This window comes from Sarcophilus harrisii, chromosome 3, assembly GCF_902635505.1.
Source record: "Sarcophilus harrisii chromosome 3, mSarHar1.11, whole genome shotgun sequence".
Lineage (NCBI taxonomy): Eukaryota > Metazoa > Chordata > Mammalia > Dasyuromorphia > Dasyuridae > Sarcophilus > Sarcophilus harrisii.
Genome location: NC_045428.1, coordinates 601604791 through 601626790, shown reverse-complemented (window position 1 = coordinate 601626790; position 22000 = coordinate 601604791). Strand labels below are relative to the sequence as shown.

General features: G+C 41.9%; 2 protein-coding genes across 3 annotated transcripts in view; both read left to right on the top strand.

The window, feature by feature from the left end:
- LOC105750197 (platelet glycoprotein VI-like) overlaps positions 1-22000 on the top strand; it is an 84024-nt gene that overhangs the window by 22852 nt on the left and 39172 nt on the right. The window lies entirely within an intron of this gene.
- Positions 6017-11687, top strand: LOC116422932 (leukocyte immunoglobulin-like receptor subfamily A member 5). Its single transcript, XM_031963474.1, has 5 exons — positions 6017-7041; positions 7308-7343; positions 7491-7775; positions 8974-9267; positions 11061-11687. The coding sequence occupies exons 1-5, from the start codon at positions 6966-6968 to the stop codon at positions 11231-11233; spliced, it is 864 nt and encodes a 287-aa protein (XP_031819334.1). The 5' UTR covers positions 6017-6965; the 3' UTR covers positions 11234-11687.

Here is a 22000-nt window from a genome sequence, read left to right as displayed (position 1 = left end):
TTTTTGATATGGCGTCAGTGAACACATTAGGACCTTTAAGTGGATGTGTTTTTGCTTTTGTGGGAAATATCCATTGCCAGTGTTCATAGAATGGCAACTGGGTCAGGAGTTTTCATGCTCTCCTAACCCTAACAAAATGATTCCAAGTTTCCTGAGTAGCTATTAAGTAATTCAATTTATCTTTGTCTATGTTATTCCATATAATTCTTCTTTCTCCTGTTAATTGCATAATTCTGAGCAATGTTTTCTTTGCTATTTCAGCTGTCACGTCTAAATATGGTTTTAGTGACCTTTTTGTCTTTGAGATATATAACCATTCATAAATATCATTGTTGTTGGTGTATAACTCCTATGGGTGTAGAGGAGCTAAAATAACAGGGCCATCTGGAGAGACTGCCATGAACTGATGATGCTGAGTGAAATGAGCAGGACCAGGAGATCATTATATACTTCAACAACAATACTATACTTCAACCACAATACTATATGATGACCAGTTCTCATCAATGTGACTCTCTTCAACAATGAGATGAACCAAATCAGCTCCATTTGTTCAATAATGAATAGAACCAGCTACACGCACTGAAGAACTCTGGGAAATGAGTGTGAATCACTACATAGCATTTCCAATCCCTCTGTTTTTGTCCACCTGCATTTTTTATTTCCTTCACAGGTTAATTGTACATTATTTCAAAGTCTGATTCTTTTTGTGCAGCAAAATAACTGTATGGATATGAATACATATATTGTATTTAACATATATTTTAACCTATTTAACATGTATTGGTCTACCTGCTATCTGGGGGAGGGAGGGGGAAGGAGGGAAAAAATTGGAACGAAAGGTTTTGCAATTGTCAGTGCTGAAAAATTAACCATGCATATATCTTGTAAATAAAAAAAAAAAATTAAATAAATAAATAAATAAAACAAAATAAAATAACAGAGACATGTAGCTTTTTTGTGGAAGTATTCTCTGAATGCTTGCTTTTGCTATTATGTGTATTATCTGCTTTATCCTGCCAGGGCTTCAGGAGTCCATGTCCTGCTGGAATCTAACCGAGTTCCACCATCTAGCATTTTATACAGACTTTTGGGTACAGAATCTGAGTGTTGGGTATACAAGCTTGGGGCCTAAGCCATTGAATATCCCCAATCAATTTTTCAATCTGATTTAATGTGTGAACCTGGTCAGTTCAGAATTCAGGTGGTTTTTTTATATACATCCTCAGGTTGAAGAGTGAAACCCAAATAACTAAAAGGGAGGTATCTTTGAATTTTTTCTAATGCTATTATCAAACCTAACTGTTTTACAGCGACACTGATACATTGTTGGTGGAATTGTGAACACATCCAGCCATTCTGGAGAGCAATTTGGAACTATGTCCAAAAAGTTATCAAACTGTGCATACCCTTTGATCCAGCAGTGTCTCTACTGGGCTTATACCCCAAAGAGATACTAAAAAAGGGAAAGGGACCTGTATGTACCAAAATGTTTGTGGCAGCCCTATTTGTAGTGGCCAGAAGCTGGAAAATGAATGGATACCCATCAATTGGAGAATGGTTGAGTAAATTGTGGTATATGAATGTTATGGAATATTATTGTTCTGTAAGAAATGACCAGCAGGACGAATACAGAGAGGATTGGCGAGACTTACATGAACTGATGCTGAGCGAAATGAGCAGAACCAGGAAATCATGATATACCTCAACAACAATACTGTATGAGGATGTATTCTGATGGAAGTGGATTTCTTCAACAAAGACAAGATCTAACTTAGTTTCAATTGATCAAGGATGGACAGAAGCAGCTACAACCAAAGAAAGAACACTAGGAAATGAATGTAAACTGCTTGCATTTTTGTTCTTCTTCCCAGGTTATTTATACCTTCTAAATCCAATTCTCCCTGAGCAAAAAGAAAATTGTTCAGTTCTGCACACATATATTGTATCCAAGATCTACTGTAATCTATTTAACATGTATAGGACTGTCTGCCATCTGGGGGAGAGGGTGGAGGGAGGGAGGAGAAAAATCGGAACAGAAGTGAGTGCAAGGGATAATCTTGTAAAAAATTACCCTGGCATGGGTTCTGTCAATAAAAAGTTATTTAAAAAAATAAAAAATAAAAACCTAACTGTTTTAATTCTCTTTCTGTCATTTGTAACATCTCCTCCAAATCCTCAGGTGGTGGATGACCAGCCAAAATATCATCCATGTAATGGAGGATGACTGCATCGGGGTAATGTTTCCTTATCTTGCTAATAGCTTTATCAACATACCATTGGCATATGGTAGGGTTGTTTTTCATATCTTGTAGCAATACCTTCCACTGAAATCTCCTCACATGTCCTTGAAAATTATATGTTGGTACTGAGAAAGCAAATTTACCCCTGTCCTCAGGGTGAAGAGGGATAGAGTAAAAGCAAACTTTACTCTTATCCATAAGGGCCATTCCCTAGGGATCATGTTTGGGGATGGCAAATCTGCCTATAAAGTCTTTCAGGACTGAATTTACTTGTCTTAAATCTGTTAACAATCTCCATTTTCCAAATTTTTTCTTTATAACAAATACAGGAGAGTTCCATGGGCTGTTAGTTTCCTCAATGTGTCCTAATTATAATTGTTTTTGTAGTAATTGATGTAAAGTGGCTATTTTTTCTTTGTTCAGGGGCCATTGCTCCACCCATACAAGAGTGTCGGTAGTCCATGTCATTTTTGGAGTGGTGGAAGCCTTACCAGCAATGACCCCTCCTAAAAATCTATGGTGATTTTCATCCTTAATTGATGTAATATATCCCTACCCCACAAGTTGACATGTAAGCCATCTATTATTAAAGAAAAAAATGGTTCCTGTCTGTTGTGTCCTGCTTTCTAGAGTCCCCAAGTTGGGGTGATTAAAATCAATCGTCTTAATGGAGAAGTGATGAGGCAGGACTTCTGAGGATGGTGGGAAAATAGAGTTCGTTTATTCCAAGGACTTTCCCTTTTTTATACTCTCATACCCTTATGTAACCAAAACACTGGCCATGTGCCAAGTATATACTGTGAATGTGGGACCACATAAACAAACTTGCTATATTGTATGTAGTTTGCCATCTGGTATCACTCTTTGCTACCTGATATCACTCTGCTTCAATCTCAACACAGGTTGTCTTTGCCCCTGACTTCTCAGGCAGAGAACCCTTAGGGGAGATAGGGAGTTGAACCAGACATTATTAGCAGGTTTCCTCTGGGCTGAAGGGTCTTATACCTGACCCAGAATTCTCCTACCGTCTGTGACCCTCTATACCTGTCTTTCCATCTTTTTGCCAATTGAACGGTTCAGAGGAATTCAAAGCCCCCTACTGCCTCCCACCCCTGCCACTCAATTGTTGGCTAAAGTCATAGGCCACCAAAGGGGCCATTGAGAAACAGCCAGTAAGCAATGTCCAGGAATTTCCTAATGTCTCCTAATTGAATTGTGCACCCCCTGCTCTTTTATACATTTATAGATAGTCCCAATATATGCTTCCCTGTCTGAAGGGAGTAGGGGGCTTATTTTCTGCCCCATTAGGTTACTTAACCATGTCCACCACTCTCTATCTGGTCCAGAAACAGCACGGTTCGATGGGCTCTTCCTCTGCAGTTCTCTTAAAGATTATCTTGACCATGTAGTAGTGCTTGACTGCAAAGTGGTCACTCTGGCACCTTTCTAACTTCCTGTCCCTGTTCCCTGGAGCCAGTTGTTGCAGCCATTATAGAGCTCAAAGCGCATGAACCCTTTGGTCTCAGAGTTGAGATGAATGAGGTGGGAGACCCATAGTATGAAAAGAGCTTCAGTTTATTACACAGCACACCCTTGTTGATATACATCTTTGCAAGCATGATCAGTGAGTAGGCAATGCCCAATCACCATTCGGAGAAGCAGCCCATGGACATTGTGTATGCATGGTATCTGTCAATGGGAGGACAGCCCATCCAGCCATTCAGCAGCTCACTCACAGGTGAGAGGCCGTGTTCAGGCATCACTGCTCACAAGCCACTGACTCTGACCTTCAGGCTCACCCGTTCCCATGATTACAAATCATTCCTCCTTGCTCATCAAGAGCGTTTCTGCAACATGGCAGAAAACTTATTGTGCACCAAAGGTCAAAGTAGCCTCAGTAGTCCCTCTTGGTACAGTCCCATAGCCTAGTATCCCAGCTAGAATCTAATCTTTTACTTTTCTGATACCACATAATTCTAGTTACTTCCTCCTCTTGACTATTTCCTATTTATCTGTGTTTGTACAATTTTATTGGCATATTGTTTCCCCAATAGAAGGAAATCTTGAGAGCAAAGATTGGGTTTTGACCCCTTTTTAAATCCCCATTGATTAGCACAGTGTATGACAATTAGTTGGTGTTTAAATGTTTATTGACAGATAATAGTCCCAACCCTCTGTTATAATTTGACTATCAAACTAGACAATATTTATGAAAAGCACTTACCAATGTTCCACTCAGCTGCCGAGGTTGAGCTACAAACTAAAATAATAGAACTGAGAACCACCTGAGTAAAAGGTGGAGACAAAACAAAAGAAAAGTTTGAGCTTTATGTAGAGGGCTGAAACCCTTGAGTTACTGCACTGAGGTTGGTTGAGCACTTAGGGCTAATTACCAACTGGACAATACTCTATGGGCATGTGCTTGGAGAATGGCCCTTCCCACTATCCTGTGCTGGCTCAATGACTGGTGTATAAAGAGAATTGTAGGAGGGACTAAGGGGTGGAGTAAGACTAGCCAAGGTCACTTTGGGGTAGACCAGGAAGGAGGAAGGTCACAGAGATTCTGCTCCCATCCAATTCAATCCTGAGTGTAAAGACTAAGAATAAAGACTAAGGACTTTTGCTTATCCTGACTCCAGCTGATTCTGAGGTATCCAGGATGCTAATGCGGTCATTACAGCTTTACTTTTGCAGGAACAAATGGGAAGGGGGAAGTTGCAAAGGTAAGGAGATTATGTAATTGTGATAGATTGTTTTAAAAGTAGAATTTCAATCAATGCTCACTTTTACAATTGATATTGGGGAAACAGCAACTGGCTGAATGATTTATGGGAACACACTAGGTGGGGGCTCATAAACACTGGTTTCAGAGGAGTTTTTGGTGTTTCATTCTCAAAAGGAGTGATGACCAGTGACTTGTGGCTGATGGATTTAAATGAGGCAGAGATGCCCAAAGTCTCAGTCTCCCTCTTGTCCAGAGTCAGAGTCCAGGAACAAGGACAAAAGTCAGGATGGCTGGGGGTGATCTGGGATGCAATGGATGCTCATGGTACCTTCTGTGTCTAACCCAGCTCTAAGCACTCACTGAGCCTGCTTCACCCTTCTTTTTTTTTTTTTTTTTTTTTTACTTTTATTTATTTTTTTTAGTATAATAACTTTTTATTGACAGAACCCATGCCAGGGTAATTTTTTTTTTTACAACATTATCCCTTGCACTCACTTCTGTTCCCATTTTTCCCTCCTACCCTCCACCCCCTCCCCTCGATGGCAAGCAGTCCTATATATGTTGAATAGTATATCCTAGATACAATGTATGTGTGCAGAACCAAACAGTTCTCTTGTGGCTCAGGGAGAATTGGATTCAGAAGGTAAAAATAACCCAGGAAGAAAAAAAAATGCAAACAGTTTGCATGCATTTCCCAGTGTTCTTTCTTTGGGTGTAGCTGTTTCTGTCCATCATTGATCAATTGAAACTGAATTAGGTCTCTTTGTCAAAGAAATCCACTTCCATCAGAATACATCTTCATACGGTATCGTTGTTGACGTATATAATGATCTCTTGGTTCTGCTCATTTCACTTAGCTTCAGTTCATGTAAGTCTCTCCAAGCCTCTCTATATTCATCCTGCTGGTCATTTCTTACAGAACAATAATATTCCATATCATTCATATGCCACAATTTATTCAGCCATTCTCCAATTGATGGGCATCCATTCATTTTCCAGTTTCTGGCCACTACAAAGAGGGCCGCCACAAACATTTGGGCACATACAGGTCCCTTGCCCTTCTTTAGTATCTCCTTGGGGTATAAGCCCAGTACTCTGCTTCACCCTTCTTCGTGGCCTGTGGAACAAGTTGTGTTCATCCTCCATTCTGCCATGGAACCTTTCCCAGGTTTGAGACATATCAGACGTCCCCCACGCTCAATATGGTTCTATCAGGATGGTTTTACGTTGTGTGGTGACAGTGGGTGTTACAGGTCCTGGAGCCACAGGTGAGGACTGGCTGGCAGATAAAGCCCAAAGGGAGATGAACAGCCCTCACACCAGGGGAGCTGGTCCTTGCTCAGCACTCCACACACTCCATTGGAGGAGGAATCCTGTCCTGGGACCTGACCCTCCAGTCTGGGGTAAGTGGGGAGTCCCAGGCCTCCCATCCACAGAAGGCAGAGGCCCGGGCAGTCCCAAGGATGGGCTGGAGACAATAAGGTTCTTGGGGAAACTCCAGAACAGCCGCCCCTGGGCCCTAAGACAGCAGCTCCCCAAGCAGCACCCCCCCATCAGCCCCTTATTTGGAGGTTTAGCTTTAACCCCTTGACAACCAGAATCCAGGAAGGCTGTCTGCTAAATTGGGGGTTGAGTCCAGTCCCAAAGAGCCATGGCTGGGTGCAGGGTCAGGCTGAGAGCAGGCTCTAGGCTGGGGACCAGGGTCAGATTCATAGAACCCCTAGGGGGCCCAACACCTGCCAATTGGGAGAGAGGTGGGAGGGGCACTGTGAGGCTCACAACTCACGCTTCTCTGGGGATCTTTCCCAGGTTCTGAAACCCGAATTAGCACCAACAAAGCAAGAATTATTTCATCTGACACAAGGTGACTCCCCACCATCCCTCCCCCCACAGCATGGGGCCATCAAGGAGGCAGCACCACAGAGAGGAAGGGGAAGTAGACTTTCGCAGAATTTGGGAACCTCAGAGCAGGACTAGCCCTGGTCACATCCCAGTTCATGTCCTGGTCAGCCATCAGTCCCCCTCCCAGTGGGACCACCATGAGCCCCGCCCTCTCTGCCCTCCTGTGCCTCGGTGAGTCCTAAGAAGCCCCCACAATGGAGGGGACTTTACAGAGCCCCTGGTTCAGCCCGCCCCACCCCCATTTTGTGGGGAAGAAGGGCCTGAGAAGTCGAAGATCAGCCAGCAAGAGGGGGGAGAGGGGAGGAGCTGGAAGCCTGGGGGGGGGGGAGGGCGGGTTCTCTGAGCCAGGCTCTGGGTCCTGACCCCTTGCTCCGGGGGGGGCTGGGTGGGGAGGGTGTGGGGGCCTGACCGACAGTAATCAGGGTCCTCTCTGCCAGGGCTGTGTGTGGGCCACAGGATGAGGGCGCAGGCAGGTGAGTCCTCCCCCCCAGAGCACACAGCTCCCCAGGAGAGGGAGGGGGGGGGTCTGGGCTGGGCTGGCAGGGCTTGAAGGGGGGACCCAGTTCGGGGAGCAGGGAGCAGGGGATCCCCTGGGGCTGACACCTCTCATTCCCTTCCAGACAATCTCCCCAGACCCTCCCTCAGGGCAGAGAATGGGTCACTGGCACCCCAAGGCCAAAGCGTGACCTTGAGGTGCCAGGGGTCACCGGGGGCTGCTGAATACTTACTGGCAAAAGAGCTGGGATCTGGATACCAACGTATCGGCTCCAAGCTGTCACAGGAAGATGAGGTTGAGTTTTCCATCCCATCGATGACACTGAGTGACACAGGGACCTACTTCTGCAGCTACAGAATAGAGTACTACTGGTCAGAGCGCAGTGAGCCCCTGGAGCTGGTGGCCACGGGTGAGGAAGTCCAGGTCACTCCACCCCTCAGGCAGGGCTGGCCCGGGATCCCAGCAGCCCCTGAGCTCCTCCCCTGCCCAGCCTGGTCCCAAGCTGCCCCCTGACCCTGCCCTTCTGTCCTCTACCCTGTCCTGGCCTCTGCTCTCCCCTGGGGCTAGAAGTGGGGGAAGGGAGTTAGCATTTATACAGCATCTACTGTGTGTTAAGCCCTTTACATTACTGTCTCAAGATAACTCTGACTGGGTGGGGGGGGGGGGGGAGGGAGGAGTGGGAACTGAGGCAAACACAGAGGAAGTGACTAGCCCAGGATCAACTCACTGGGAAATGTCTGAGGCTGAATCTGAACTCAGGGCCTTCCTGACTCCAGGCCAGGGCTCCAGGCTCTGCACCTCCAGCTGCCTCAGTCAGGTCCCATCTTGGGCCAGAGTGGAGGAGGGAGGTTCAGCTTGGGGCTCAGGAGCCCAGACAAAGCTGGTGGTTCCTTCTCTCAAGCCAGAGAAGAGTGGAGGGGGCGGCTGCTGCTCTGTGCCTTCCCCCAGGCCAGACCTGAGGGGGGGGGGTCTCCTCTGGGTAGCCCCAGGGGTCTCTGTAGGAGGTCAGGGTAGAAGGAAAAGGGGAATTCCAGCCAAGCCTCTTATTGTCCTTCCCAGGGACCTGCCCAGGGTCCGCAGTGAGAGCAGCCTCTGCTTTGGGGGTGAGAGCCAGCCCACACGTCATAACAAGCCAGAACTCTGCCCCACTGGGACCCCCACCCCCTCAGTGGAGAGATTCTGTGAGAGAGGACCAGGGTCTGGGCTCCCAGCCCCTGCCAGGGAGGGGACCGTGGCTCCTTTCCCAGAACTGACCCAAATTTGTCTGTCTCTCTTGCTCCTTTCCCTTTCTCTGTCTCTCTCTGTCTCTGTCTCTGTCTCTGTCTCTCTCTGTGTGTCTCTTTGTCTTTCTCTCTCTCTCTCTATCTCTCTCTCTCTCTCTCTCTCTCTCTCTCTCTCTCTCTCTCTCTCTCTCTCTCCCCACTTTCCTCCCCCCCTCCAAGGTTTCCAATACTGTTCTTCTACCCAAAAAGCTGGGAGGTTTCCTTTCTTCCTTCAGCCCCAGGCTGGGGTCTAGGTAGTCCCAGGTCACCCCCCCCCCAGCAGCCAGATCTGCCCACCCTGAAAGAGAAGCCTTAGAGCCCTAACTTCTGCCTCTTTTCCCCCAGGTGTATATCGTTCACCCTCCCTCTCGGCCTGGCCCAACTCCACGGTGGCCCCAGGACAGGACGTGACCCTCCAGTGCCATTCCCAGCTGTCCCATGACCGCTCTGCCCTGTACAAGGACGGAGAACAGGTCACCCAGGCCCCGGCCCAGCCGCATGCACGGGGGTCTCAGGCCAATTTCTCCATCCCTGCTGTGAACTCCACCCATGGAGGGTCGTATCGATGCTACAGCTTTCAGAGTCGCTTCCCCTGTCAGTGGTCAGCCCCCAGCGACCCCCTGAAGCTCAGGGTCACAGGTGAGAGACCCCGGCCCTCCCTCTCCCTCCCAGCCCTCCTAAGCTCCCTTGCTGGTCCTGGGGCACCACACTGCCTGCTCAGGGCCCTGGTTCAGGGCCCAGGAGGGCTGAGGAGAGGGAGTGGAGGGTCTGCACAGTGGGTCAAGCTCAGAGAATGCAGACCCTGCTCCTCTGCCCCTTGGCTCCTCTAGACTCCCTCCCCATCTGCCACTGCCCAGTTATTTTGGGCCCCCATGTGACAATGTGTCTCCTGGGTTCCAGAAAGGGGGTTGAGGAGGCCAGAGAAGAACTGGGGTGCAGCCACAGAAAAAGGGGAAGGGAATAGCCACAAGCCCCTCACCCTTACCCCTCCCTGTGCTAGTCACTCCTGGGATCCTCAGCTCTCCCGGCCAGGGCTGTGCCCCTGCTCTTACTGGAGGCTCCCTGAGCACAGTCTTCTCCTCCCTCACTCGGGGGCTTCCTCATTCCTGGTTCCCGACACTATCCCCAGCTCCCTCTTCCAGACCTTGCACCTGCTGGGCTTCGCCTGAAATTCCCCACCCAGAATTCCCCAGTTCCCTTGAGGCTCTGGTGTCCTCCCTTGTGGGAGTGTCAGGGAGGTCAGGAACCAAATGTTGAGGTGTGGACCATGTGTTGAGGTCTACATTTGGTACCTAAATGAAATTAGGGTTTAGTTAAGGTCTAGTGGCGGGTTTGGGGTACAGGGAGTCAAACAGAGTTCCCCTGCAACCCCCTTGGATTCGGTGCAAGGATACAGTGGTAGTAGTGGCGCGGAATTCCCAATAAAAGCATTTATTGGCCCAGAGAGCTAGATTAATAAAAGAGGTTTATTATTGAGTCTAGAAGTAGGAGATAGGTGAAGGTAGAGATAAGGAGGGCACTGGACAGAGGGTCCAATGGACAGAGGGTCCTCACATGGCGACCATGTTTGGAATCTCTGCTAAGAGGGGTCCCCAGTGTGGTCCTTTTAAGTCAGAGACTTAGCTGGAGGGGCTTTGGGGTGTAGCCCCAAAGTTGGCTCAGATCCGGGTGGGGCTGGGACAGGTCCTGACCTTCTATTGGAATTCAAAGGGACCAGGATTTGTGAGTCAAAGGGTAATTTACATTAGCTAGGGGGGTTGGGAATCAAAGATTGGAATCTTTTCCACATCAGGAACAGAGCTTCCTTCCCTGCTGCCCCTCCCGCCCGGGCAACATCCCCTGCCACCTTGCCCACAGCTGCACGTTTTTAGGCTTCTCCCAGCCCCAGTGCGAGCTCCCCGGGCCAGTGACCATTCTTAGATATGCTCAGCAAAGGCCCCGTGACCCGGATAGTGAGAGTGCAATCCTGTGCGAAGCCCTTTAAATGCTCTGCCAGCTTTCCCTCACTGGATCCATCAGGCCTGGGAGGCAGGTGCTCTCTTAGGCCCATTTGTCTGACATAAGAGCTTCCTCACCACAAGCTTCACGCTCTACCCCCTCCCCGAGCTGTTCCCAACATGGCGGGAGACAAAGGATGAGGCGGAGGACAGGGAGTGAGGGCAAAAAGAAGGTCCCAGGAGAGACACCTGGAGGGGAAGCCCTGAGGGGGACAAGGAAGGGGGGGCTGCCTCAACCCCTCCCTCAGGCTTCTCTCCCAGGGCCCCGCCCTCAGCCCCATCCCAGGCTCCCAGCCAGGGAGTGACGGGGAGGGGGCCTGGGAGGTGGGGGGCTGGAGGTGAGGAGCCTGGGGTGGGAGGAATCCTGCCCCCACCGATGGGGGCCTGAGATCGGGGGCCTTGCCCCTCTCCTAGTGACTTCTCTCTCCCTACCAGGTCCTGCGGCCCAGGATTACACGGTGGGCAACGCCATCCGCCTCGGTCTGGCCGGGCTGGTGCTCGTCCTCCTGGGGCTCCTGCTGGCTGAAGCTTGGAAAGGCTGCAGGGGATGCCCAGAGGGAGCTCCCGTGTCTTCTGACAGAGGGGAAGGCAGAGCTGGGGGGCACTGAAGGCACAGATCCCAAAGACTCCCGGAGTCCTGCCCACACCCAGACAGAGGGAGGGCCCGGGTCTTCACTAATCTCATCATTGGGTGGCGAGTGTCCACAACATCCCTATCAAGTATGTGCCAGGAGCAATCCCCCTGAGCCTCCTCCCGTACGCCTTTGGCCATCATGGCTCTGAGGGCCCTAAGCCCACCCTGACCAGCAGCAGGACCCCTGCTTCCCCCATAGCCTCTCCCACATCGGATCCCCCTCCTGGGACAAGCCTGCCCTCCGCTGGCCCTGCCCACAAGCGCCCTCTGCCCCAGCTCTCCTCCCCCCTGCTGCCTGGAGATACAGACCCGGCTTCCTGACGTTCACAAGAAGGCATTTGCCCCCCAGGGCTCCTGAGGAGACCTGATTATTACTGTCACTCTCAAAAATATAGTATACATTTCCATATAAATTTCCATATAAAAAACACAAACAATTTATCCATGTTGAGTTTTTCAAATTGATCTTTGATATTGGCTCTTCTATGTTACATTGTCTACCCACTTCCACAGGATTTTATCTTGCCCCCATGCTGCTGGAGAACTTCCTGTTCCCCACCACTCCTTCAAACCCCTATCCTCCTCAATTCTTTTTAGGACAACCAAATGGTGCTGGGCTTGGGGTCAGCAATACCTGAGTTCAAATCCCACCTCAGACACTTTCTAGCTTTGGGCCCCTGAGCAATTCACTTCTGCCTCATTTTCCTCATCTGGAATATGGGGTTGTTAAAAACACCTGTCTCACTCACATTCTGGTGAGACTACAAGATCCTCTTTGTAAAGACCTTGGCAAACCTTAAAGCACTATGTAAATGCTAGTTGTTATTTCTCTGACATTGCTGTGCTTGACTGGGGAGAGGAGGGGAGGCTGAGCTTCATCTGGGGGTCTTTCCCAGACAAAGTCCTGTGGGATGGAACTTGTCCCCAAAAGTCAGTCCCTCAATTATGCTCTGACCTTCCTCCTTGAGGCTGATACCTGATTCTCGAAACAAAGCACCCAAACCACTCCCTCCATGGGGCAATCGACAGGAAACCACAGTGAGTAAGCAGAGTGAACCCAGACAGACCTAGAGTCCAGTGAACCCTGCTCACATCCTCAGCCTCAGATTGTCTCCCCGCCAACTATCAATAGGCACCATCATGACTTTCATCCTCTGTCCTTCTGAGCCTCAGTGAATCCTGGGGATGAGGAACCACCAAACTCAAAGAGACTTTAGGTATCATTGATGCCAGATACTCAATATTGCAGAGTAGCAATTAACAAGTATGATTAGGTTAGGCTACTCCAGCAATCACCAAACACCTAAGACCTCAGTTCTCAGAACCAGTGACCCTGCACAAAAAGCTTGGGATAGCACTCACTGAACCCCAGGAGCAGAGCTTAACTTTAAAAACCATGAAATAGATACACACACACACACACACAGAGACACAGAGAGAAAAGAGAGAGACGGAGAGGGGGGAGAGAGGAGAAGGGAGGGAGAGAAACAAAAAAGAATCATAATCATAGAAACCTATTATAATGACAGGAAATTAACACAACATCACACCACACTCAAAACAGGACAAAATGCCTATATGTGAAAACTCAAAGCAGGATATGAATTGGTCTCAAGCCAAAAAAGGCCTTCATGGAAGAGCTCAAAAAGGATTTTTAAAATCAAATAATAGAGATAGAAAAAAAATTAGAAAAAAAATGAGATGTATGCAAGAGAGTCAACAATTTGGAAAATAAAGGACAAAAAATGATTGAAGAAAATAATTCCTTCAAAAGTAGAATCAGCCGAATGGAAAAAGAGGTACAAAAGCCAATTGAAGAAAGCAATTCCTTAAAAATTAGAATTGGGCAAATGGAAGCTAATGATCTTATGAGATATCAAAAAGCAATCTATAAAATAAAAGAAATGAAAAAAAATAGAAGAAAATTTAAAATATCTCACTGGAAAAACAACCAATCTGGAAAATAGATCCAAGGTAAATAATTTAAAAATTATTGGATTACATAAAAGTCATGATGAAAAAAAGAGCCTGAATAGCATCTTTCAAGAAATCATCATGGTAAACTGTGCTGATATACTAGAACCAGAGGGCAAAGTAGTTGTTAAAAGAATCCACTGATCACCTCCTGGAAGACATCCCCAAATGAAAACTCCAAGGAATAGTGTAGCTAAATTCCAGAATTATCAGGTCAAAGAGGAAATACTACAGGTCACCAAAAGGAAACAATTCAAATATCAAGAAGCCACAGGTACCCAAGGCTTAACATTTTCTATGTTAAAGGATCAGAGGGCCTGAAATAGATATTTTGCTAGGCAAAGGAATTTAGATCACAACTAAGCAAAATCGAGCATAATCTTTCAGGGGAGGATACTAACCTTGAGTGAAATAGGGGACTTACAATCATTTCTGAAGAAAAGACCAGAACTAAACAAAATTTGATTTTCAAATACAAGATTCAAGAGAAGCAAAAAAAAGTTTAAAAATTTAAAAAAAGATTCAAGAGAAGCATAAAAAGGTAAACAAGAAAGAAAGAAAATGTTATTTAAAGGTAAAGATGTTTATATATCTACATGGGGAAATGATACTTGTAACTTGAGAATTGCATCTTTATTAGGGCAGTTAGAATAGACAGAAGGTGTAGGTATAAATTGACTTTGATGTGATGATATATAAAGAAATTAAAGGGTAGAAAAATGGATTGTGCTGGGAGAAGAGGAAAGGGGAAGTAAATGGGATAAATTAAATCACACAAAAAGGCACAAAAGATCTATAATAGTAGAGGAAAAGAAGAGAGATGAGCATTGTTTGAACCTTAATTTCATCAGATTTGGGTCAAAGAGGGAATAGCATACAAGCTCAGTTGGTTATAGAAATTTATCTTATCCATTAGGGAAGTAAAAGGAGAAAGGGGAAAGAGAAAGAAGGAAGGTTGATATAAGGGAGGGAGTGGTCAAAAACAAAACATTGGTGATTCCCCATTTCATAAATGGTCAAGGGATATAAACAGTCAGTTTTCAGATCAAGAAATTGAGGCCATCTATAGTTATGTGAAAAAATGTTCCAAATCCCTATTGATTAGACAAATGGAAATTAAAACAACTCTGTGGTGTCACCTCATATCTATCAGATTAGTTAAAATGATCAAAAAAAGGAAAATTATGCAGGAAAAGTGGGATGCTTTGGTGGTGAAGCTGTGGACTGATTCAACCATTCTGGAGTCCAATTTGGAACTATGTCCAAAGAACTATAAAACAATCCATACTCTTCGATCCAGCAATACCACTACTGTTTGTATCTTTAAAAGATTTTTTAAAATAGAAAAGGACCCAAATGTAAAAAGTTTTTTTTCTTTCTCGTGTTTTTTTTTTTTCACTTTTGCTCTGATTCTTCCCTCACAACATGACTAATGTGGAAATATATTTAATATGATTCTTCATCTAAAACATATATGAGATTGGCTGCCATCTTGGAGAATAAGAAAAATAGAAATCAAAATATTAGAAAAGCAGGATACAAAATAAACCCACATAAGTCATCAGCATTCTTATATATCACTAACAAAACCCAACAGTTAGAGTTACAAAGAGAAATTCCATTTAAAGTAACTACTGATTGTATAAAATATTTAGGAATCTATCTGCCAAGGGAAAATCAGAAACTTTATGAGCAAAATTACAAAACACTTTCCGCGCAAATTAAGTCTGATCTAACCAACTGGAAAAATATTAAATCCTCTTGGATTGGGTGAGCAAATATAATAAAGATGACAATACTACATAAACTAATCTATTTATTTAGCACTATACCAATCAGACTCCCCAAAAACTATTTTGATGACCTAGAAAAAATAACAACAAAGTTCATATGGAAAAACAAAAGGTCAAGAATTTCAAGGGAATTAATGAAAAAAAGTCAAATGAAGGTGGCCTAGCTGTACCAGATCTAAAATTACATTATAAAGCAGTGGTAACTAAAACCATCTGGTATTGGCTAAGAAATAGACTAGTTGATCAATGGAATAGGTTAGGTTCAAAGGACAAAACAGCCAATAACTTTAATAATCTAGTATTTGACAAACCCAAAGACCCCAGTTTTTGGGATAAAAATGCATTATTTGACAAAAATTGCTGGGAAAATTGGAAATTAGTATGGCAGAAACTAGGCATCGACCCACACTTAACACCGTACACCAAGATAAGGTCATAATGGGTTCATGACCTAGGCATAAAGAATGAGATTATAAATAAATTGGAAGAACATAGGATAGTTTACCTCTCAGACTTGTGGAAGAGGAAGGAATTCATGACCAAAGAAGAACTAGAGATCATTATTGACTACTGTGAAGATTGCGTATTTTAAAATCAGTCAAAGTCAGGAATTCAGGTTAGGGGAAAATCGTCAGTCTTCATTCTCAGTGAAGAAGGATCGGAGGTGGAAGAGAATCGGTGATAGCAATGTGTGTAGCTGAGTCAAGAAGCTAGCTCGACCAGCAGCCACACGACCAGCAGCTAGGAGTATGGAACCCAGGCTCAATCTCTCCCAGCTTCTCTTCCTATCTCTCTGCCTCCACCCACCAAAATCGTCATTTCCTATACAACACATCAGGACTTGCACAGAGAGTGGGCAGGGACCATTCTTTATCCAATCATGTATATTAATAGAGTATAGCCCAATTACTATTTAGCCTCACGTACTTGGGACCTCAGTGCATCAACTCAAACCTCAGCCCATTACAGACTACAAAATAGAAAATTTTGATTATATCAAACTGAAAAGTTTTTGTACAAACAAAACTAATACAGACAAGATTAGAAGGGAACAATAAACTGGGAAAACATTTTTACAGTCAAAGGTTCTGATAAAGGCCTCATTTCCAAAATATATAGAGAATTGACTCTAATTTATAAGAAATCAAGCCATTCTCCAATTGATAAATGGTCAAAGGATATGAACAGACAATTCTCAGACAAAGAAATTGAAACTATTTCTAGCTATATGAAAATATGCTCCAAATCATTATTAATCAGAGAAATGCAAATTAAGACAACTCTGAGATACCACTACACACCTGTCAGGTTGGCTAGCATGACAGGGAAAGATAATGTGGAATGTTGGAGGGGATGTGGGAAAACAGGGACACTGATACATTGTTGGTGGAATTGTGAACACATCCAGCCATTCTGGAGAGCAATTTGGAACTATGCTCAAAAAGTTATCAAACTGTGTGCATACCCTTTGATCCAGCAGTGTTTCTACTGGGCTTATATCCTAAAGAGATACTAAAGAAGGAAAAGGGACCTGTATATGCCAAAATGTTTGTGGCAGCCCTGTTTATAGTAGCCAGAAGCTGGAAAATGAATGGATGTCCATCAATTGGAGAATGGTTGAGTAAATTGTGGTATATAAATGTTATGGAATATTATTGTTCTGTAAGAAATGACCAGTAGGATGAATACAGAGAGGATTGGCAAGACTTACATGAACTGATGCTAAATGAAATGAGCAGAATCAGGAGATCATTATATACCTCAACAATGATACTGTATGAGGATGAATTCTGATGGAAATTATGTTATTAGTTTTCCTTATGTTAAATCATTCCTGTATTTCTGGTATATATCTCATTTGCTCATAATGTATACTCCTTTAAATAGAATATTGTAATCTTTTAGTTAGTATTTTATTAAGGATTTTTACATCCATAGTCATTAATGAAATTGATCTATAATTTTCTTTCTCTGTTTTTACTCTTCATGGTGTAGATATTAGTGTCACATTTTCTTTGCTTTTTGCCTACTATTCAAATAATACATTTAATATTAGAATTTGCTGATCTCTAAAAAATTGATAAAATTCACTTGTAAATGCATCTGCTTCTGCTTTTACTTAGAAAATACATTTTTTTAAGTTCTTTCAACTTAGTTTTCTATAGAGGTCTATTTCGATAGTCTACTTCCCCTTCTGTAAATCTAGGTCATTTTTAAAAAAATATTCCTTCATTCCATTAAATTGATTGGTATATATCTGGGCAAAATAACTTCCAGAAACTGATTTGGTTTCATCTTTATAAGTAGTATATTCATAATTTTCATTTTATACCAGTTATTTGTTTTTCATCTCCTCTTTTTAAAGTCATATTAACCAATGATTTGTTTATTTTGTTTGCTGTTTTATAAAAACCAAGTTCCAGTTTTATTTACTAAGTCAATGGATTTTTACATTAACTTTAATTAATCTAACCTTTAATTTTGAGGATTTCCAATTTGGTCTTTAATTGGGGATTTATAATTTGTTCTCTTTCTAGGGTTTTTTATAGTACAACTATTTCATTGGTTTGCTATTTCTCTATTTTATTAAATCAAACTTTTGAAGATAGAAATTTTCTTCTGATTATGCTTTTACTGAACTTCATACGATTGGGTATTTTATCTCATTATTGTCATTCTCTTTCATAAAATTCTTGTTTCTAGGATTTATTTTTAATCCACTCATTCTTAAAAACTAGGGTAATTAGTCTCCACTTATTTTTTATTTTCTTGGTCCTTTATTACATACATTTTTATTATATTATGATCCGAAAAGGATAAATTCAATATTTCAACTTTTCTGCATTTAACTATAGGATTTTATGTCATGATATATGCTCAATTTTTGGAAAGGTGCCATATACTGCTGAAAAAAAAATAACACCCTTTCTTTTATTCAATTTTCCCAATGTCTCTTTCATATTTAACATAACTAAGATTCTATTCAACTTCCTGACATTTTTCTCATTTTTTCATTTGATTTATATTGTTCTGAGAAGGGATGGTTGAAATCCTCACTCTTATAGTTTTGCTTCATATTTCTACTTGTAATTCCTTTAGCTTTTTCTTTAAATTTGTGGATGTTATAGTATTTAGTGCATATACGTTTAGTACTGAACTCACTTCATTATCTGTAATACCTTCATTAATAATGTAGTTTTCCTGTTTATTTCTTTTAATTAAATCCATTTTAAAGTGAATTTTGTCTGATATTATGATTGCCACTTTCTCCTTTTTGCATCAATTGAAGCTTAATACCTTCTACTCTAGGTTTTTATTTTTATTCTATATGAATATCTCGTTTTTAAGTTTCTTTCTTGTAATCAGCTGTAAACCTGCCTGGAATCGGTGAGAAGAGTCAGGTCATAGACAGAAGTTTAATTTCAAAGTAAGGAAAACAGGTTTGCAAACCAAAGTCCTTTTTAGTGGAAAGGTTCATTGACTTATGGCAGGGGAGGGCATTTAAGCCTAAAAACCAGAAAAGGTAGAACTGAACTCAGTCATTCTTAGGTCTTGAGTAAACAATTCCCATTGCAGGCCTAATGTGACAAATCTGGATTTTTTGTTGTAATTTTCTTTAGTTTGATTTTCTTTGAAGAATAGATGATTTTTTCATCATTATTTTGCCCTATAATTGCAATATAGGTGGATTTTCCTAATGATTTCTTGAAATATAGCATCCAGACATTTTTCTAATCATAGTCTTCAGAGAGCACTAATTTTTTATTCTTTTTAATCTATATAACAAAACAAGCATTGCCATAACTTAATACAATAAAAAGATGATGGTATGTGAAACTGAAAATATATTGTATACAACTTGCTATCTCTTTTAAAAATAGAATACATTTATCATGTAAATGTCTTTTTTCCATTTTTTTCTCTTAGCTTCTCTGCCCCTGCCTGAGAAATGGCTACCATTAGACACAATCAGTGTTTATATGCTAAAACAAAACAAAACAAAAACTAAACACATTTTCATTTAACAATTCTTGTTCTGGATGAAGATAGTGTTTTTCTTCATATGTCCTTTATAATTAATTTTGATATTTATAATAGTCAAACTATAATTCATTCAATCATGCTTAAAATAACATTGCTATTACTGTTATACATTGTTTTCTTGGTTCTGTTCATTTCACTCTAGTATTTTATGTAAGTCTTTCCATGTTTTCTAAGATCACAGAGCTCATCATTTCTTAGAGAACAGTAGCATTTTATCATAATCACATTAGCCATTCTTCAATTGATGGGTACCCCTGCAATTTCTTGTTCTTTGCCATCACAAAGAGAGCTGCTATGAACATTCTAGAACTTACAGGGTTTTTTTCCCTTTTTTCCTATTTTTGGAAATAGACCTTCTAGGTGTATTGCTCAATCAAAGAGTATAGCAATTTAATAAATCATTGGACATAATTTCAGTTTGCTCTCCAAAATGGTTAGCTCAGTTCATGGTTCCAGCAGCAAGGAAGTACTGTCCTGGTTTTTCAATATCACCTCCAACATTTGTGACTTTACCTTTTTATTATTTTAGCCAATATAAAGGGATTACAAAAATATATGAAGGTTCTTTACATTTCTCTAAATAATCAATAATGATTTAGAACATTTTCATAGGGGTATAAATTGTTTTGATTTCTTAATTGAAAAGCTTCCTTGCATATCTTTTAATCATTTATCAGTTGGGGGATGACTTGTATTTTTATAAATTTGTTCTTTATATATTTCAGAAATGAGGCCTTTATCAGAAACAGTTGCTGTAAAAAAAAATTGTTTTTTAGCATTCTGCTTTTCTTTCTTTCTTGGGTGGGTTCACTTCATACAAAAGCTTTTTATTTTAATTTAATCAAAATTATCCATTTTTCATTTTGTAATGCTATCTATCTCGTTTGCCTTCATAGATTTGACAGGTAAACTCTTCCTTACTCTTCTAATTTGCCTATGGCATCACTTTATGTGAAGAGTGAGTTAGCACCCTGGATACCTATTCTGTTAATTTAAGGATAGATTCAGATTGCTCCTATAAATGACACTTTTTAACTCAATTAAAGGGAAAATAAAATTTAATTATACAATACACAGAATAGATTGCCTACAATAACAACCAATACAGTAAATAATACATAAAAGACAAAGAATAAGGAAAACTATGATTAAAATAGGAGAGAGAGAGAGAGAGAGAGAGAGAGAGAGAGAGTGAGAGAGAGAGAGATACATCACCGATCTAAGGGTCACTGAAAAGTGGCTGGGGGTCCCGGTTGCAGCCTTCAAACTCGATCGGGAAAAGTCTTATCCCAGGCAGAATAGGATCTCTGTGGGTGAAGCCCAATGAGGATTAAAACGGGACTGAATTTATAGAGCCTGAAAACAAAGAAGACACAGAGCTAACTTGCTTACATATAGAAAGTTAGGTATAGGAGAAGGAAATGCCAGATGGGCTTCCAAGATATGGCTTGATAAATGTTGCTGTCAGGGAGGGGGGCCAACCCTCACTGGCATCCATTGTGTCCCAAGGAGTGGCTAGTTCCTGGGATTGTAGAGGTGAAGCCAAACACATGTGGCATATTCCCGGTCTCATAGGGTTAAAGAAAGGCTAAGTTCCCATGGAGAGAGTCACATTCTTGAAATGGTTTGAAATGAACTTACTAATAAGAAGGTATTTCTTATTCAATACCTTAGAATCAGCCAGAGTCAGGATAAGCAAAATTCCTTGATCTTTAGGGGTAGAAGTGAATTGGATGGATGCAGGATCTCCACAACCTCCCTTCCCTTCATCCACAGCCAAAGTGACTCTGGCTTGTCTTACTCCACCCCCTAATCCCTCACAATTCTCTGTATACAACAAAAGATCAAACCAGCACAGAATAGTGGGAAGGGCCATTTTCCAAGCATATGCTAATAGAGTATTGTCCAATCTGTAATTAGCCTTAAGTGCTCAGTTGTCTGACCCCAGTTCAACTCAGAGTTTCAGCCCTTTACAACTTTATGTTTAAATTATGTATCTATTTTGACCTTTTTCTTGGTATATGGTGTAAGATGTTGGTTTCTGCCTAGTTTCTGCCATGTGATTTTTCACTTTTTCCAGTAGTTTTTGTCAAATAGTGAGTTTTTATCCCAGAAACTAGACTCTTTCCGTTTATCAAACAGTAGATTGCTAAAGTCATTTACTATCATGTCTTGTGTACCTAATCTATTCCTCTGCTTGACCACTATATTTCTTACATAGTACCAAATCATTTTGATGATTGCTATTTTGTAATATAATTTTAGATCTACTACTGTGAAGCCACCTTACTTTTCATTTTCCACTAATTCCCTTGATATTTTTAACTTTTCATTTGTCCAGATGAATTTTATTATTGTTATTTCTAGCCCCATTACATAATTTGATTGAGAGTTTGATTGATTTGGCACTGGTAAAGTAAATTAGATTAAGTATAACTATCCTTTATATTACGTTAACATAATATTATAGATTTGTTATTATATTATTATATACATTATATGATAATATATTTTATTTTTTCATGAGCAACTGACTTTTTCAAGTTATGTAGAGCTAGCTTTTTTGTGTGATCACAAAATGCTTTGTGATCATATTCATAAAGTTTCTGGGTTTGTCTTGGCAGGTAGACTCCCTAGTATTTGATATTATCTACAGTTATTTTAGATGGAGTTTCTCTATCTTTTGCTGCTGGGATTTGTTAATAATACATAGAAATGTTGATGATTTATATTTATTTTATATCTTGCAATATTGATAAATTGTTAATTATTTCACATAGTTTTTATTTGATTCTCTTGGATGCTTCAGATCTGCAAAAAGTGATGTTTTTCTTTCCTTATTGCCTATTCTAATTCTTTCCATTTCTTTTTTCTTATTGATAAATTACCATTTCTAGTTCAATAATGAATAACAATGATGATGACAGACA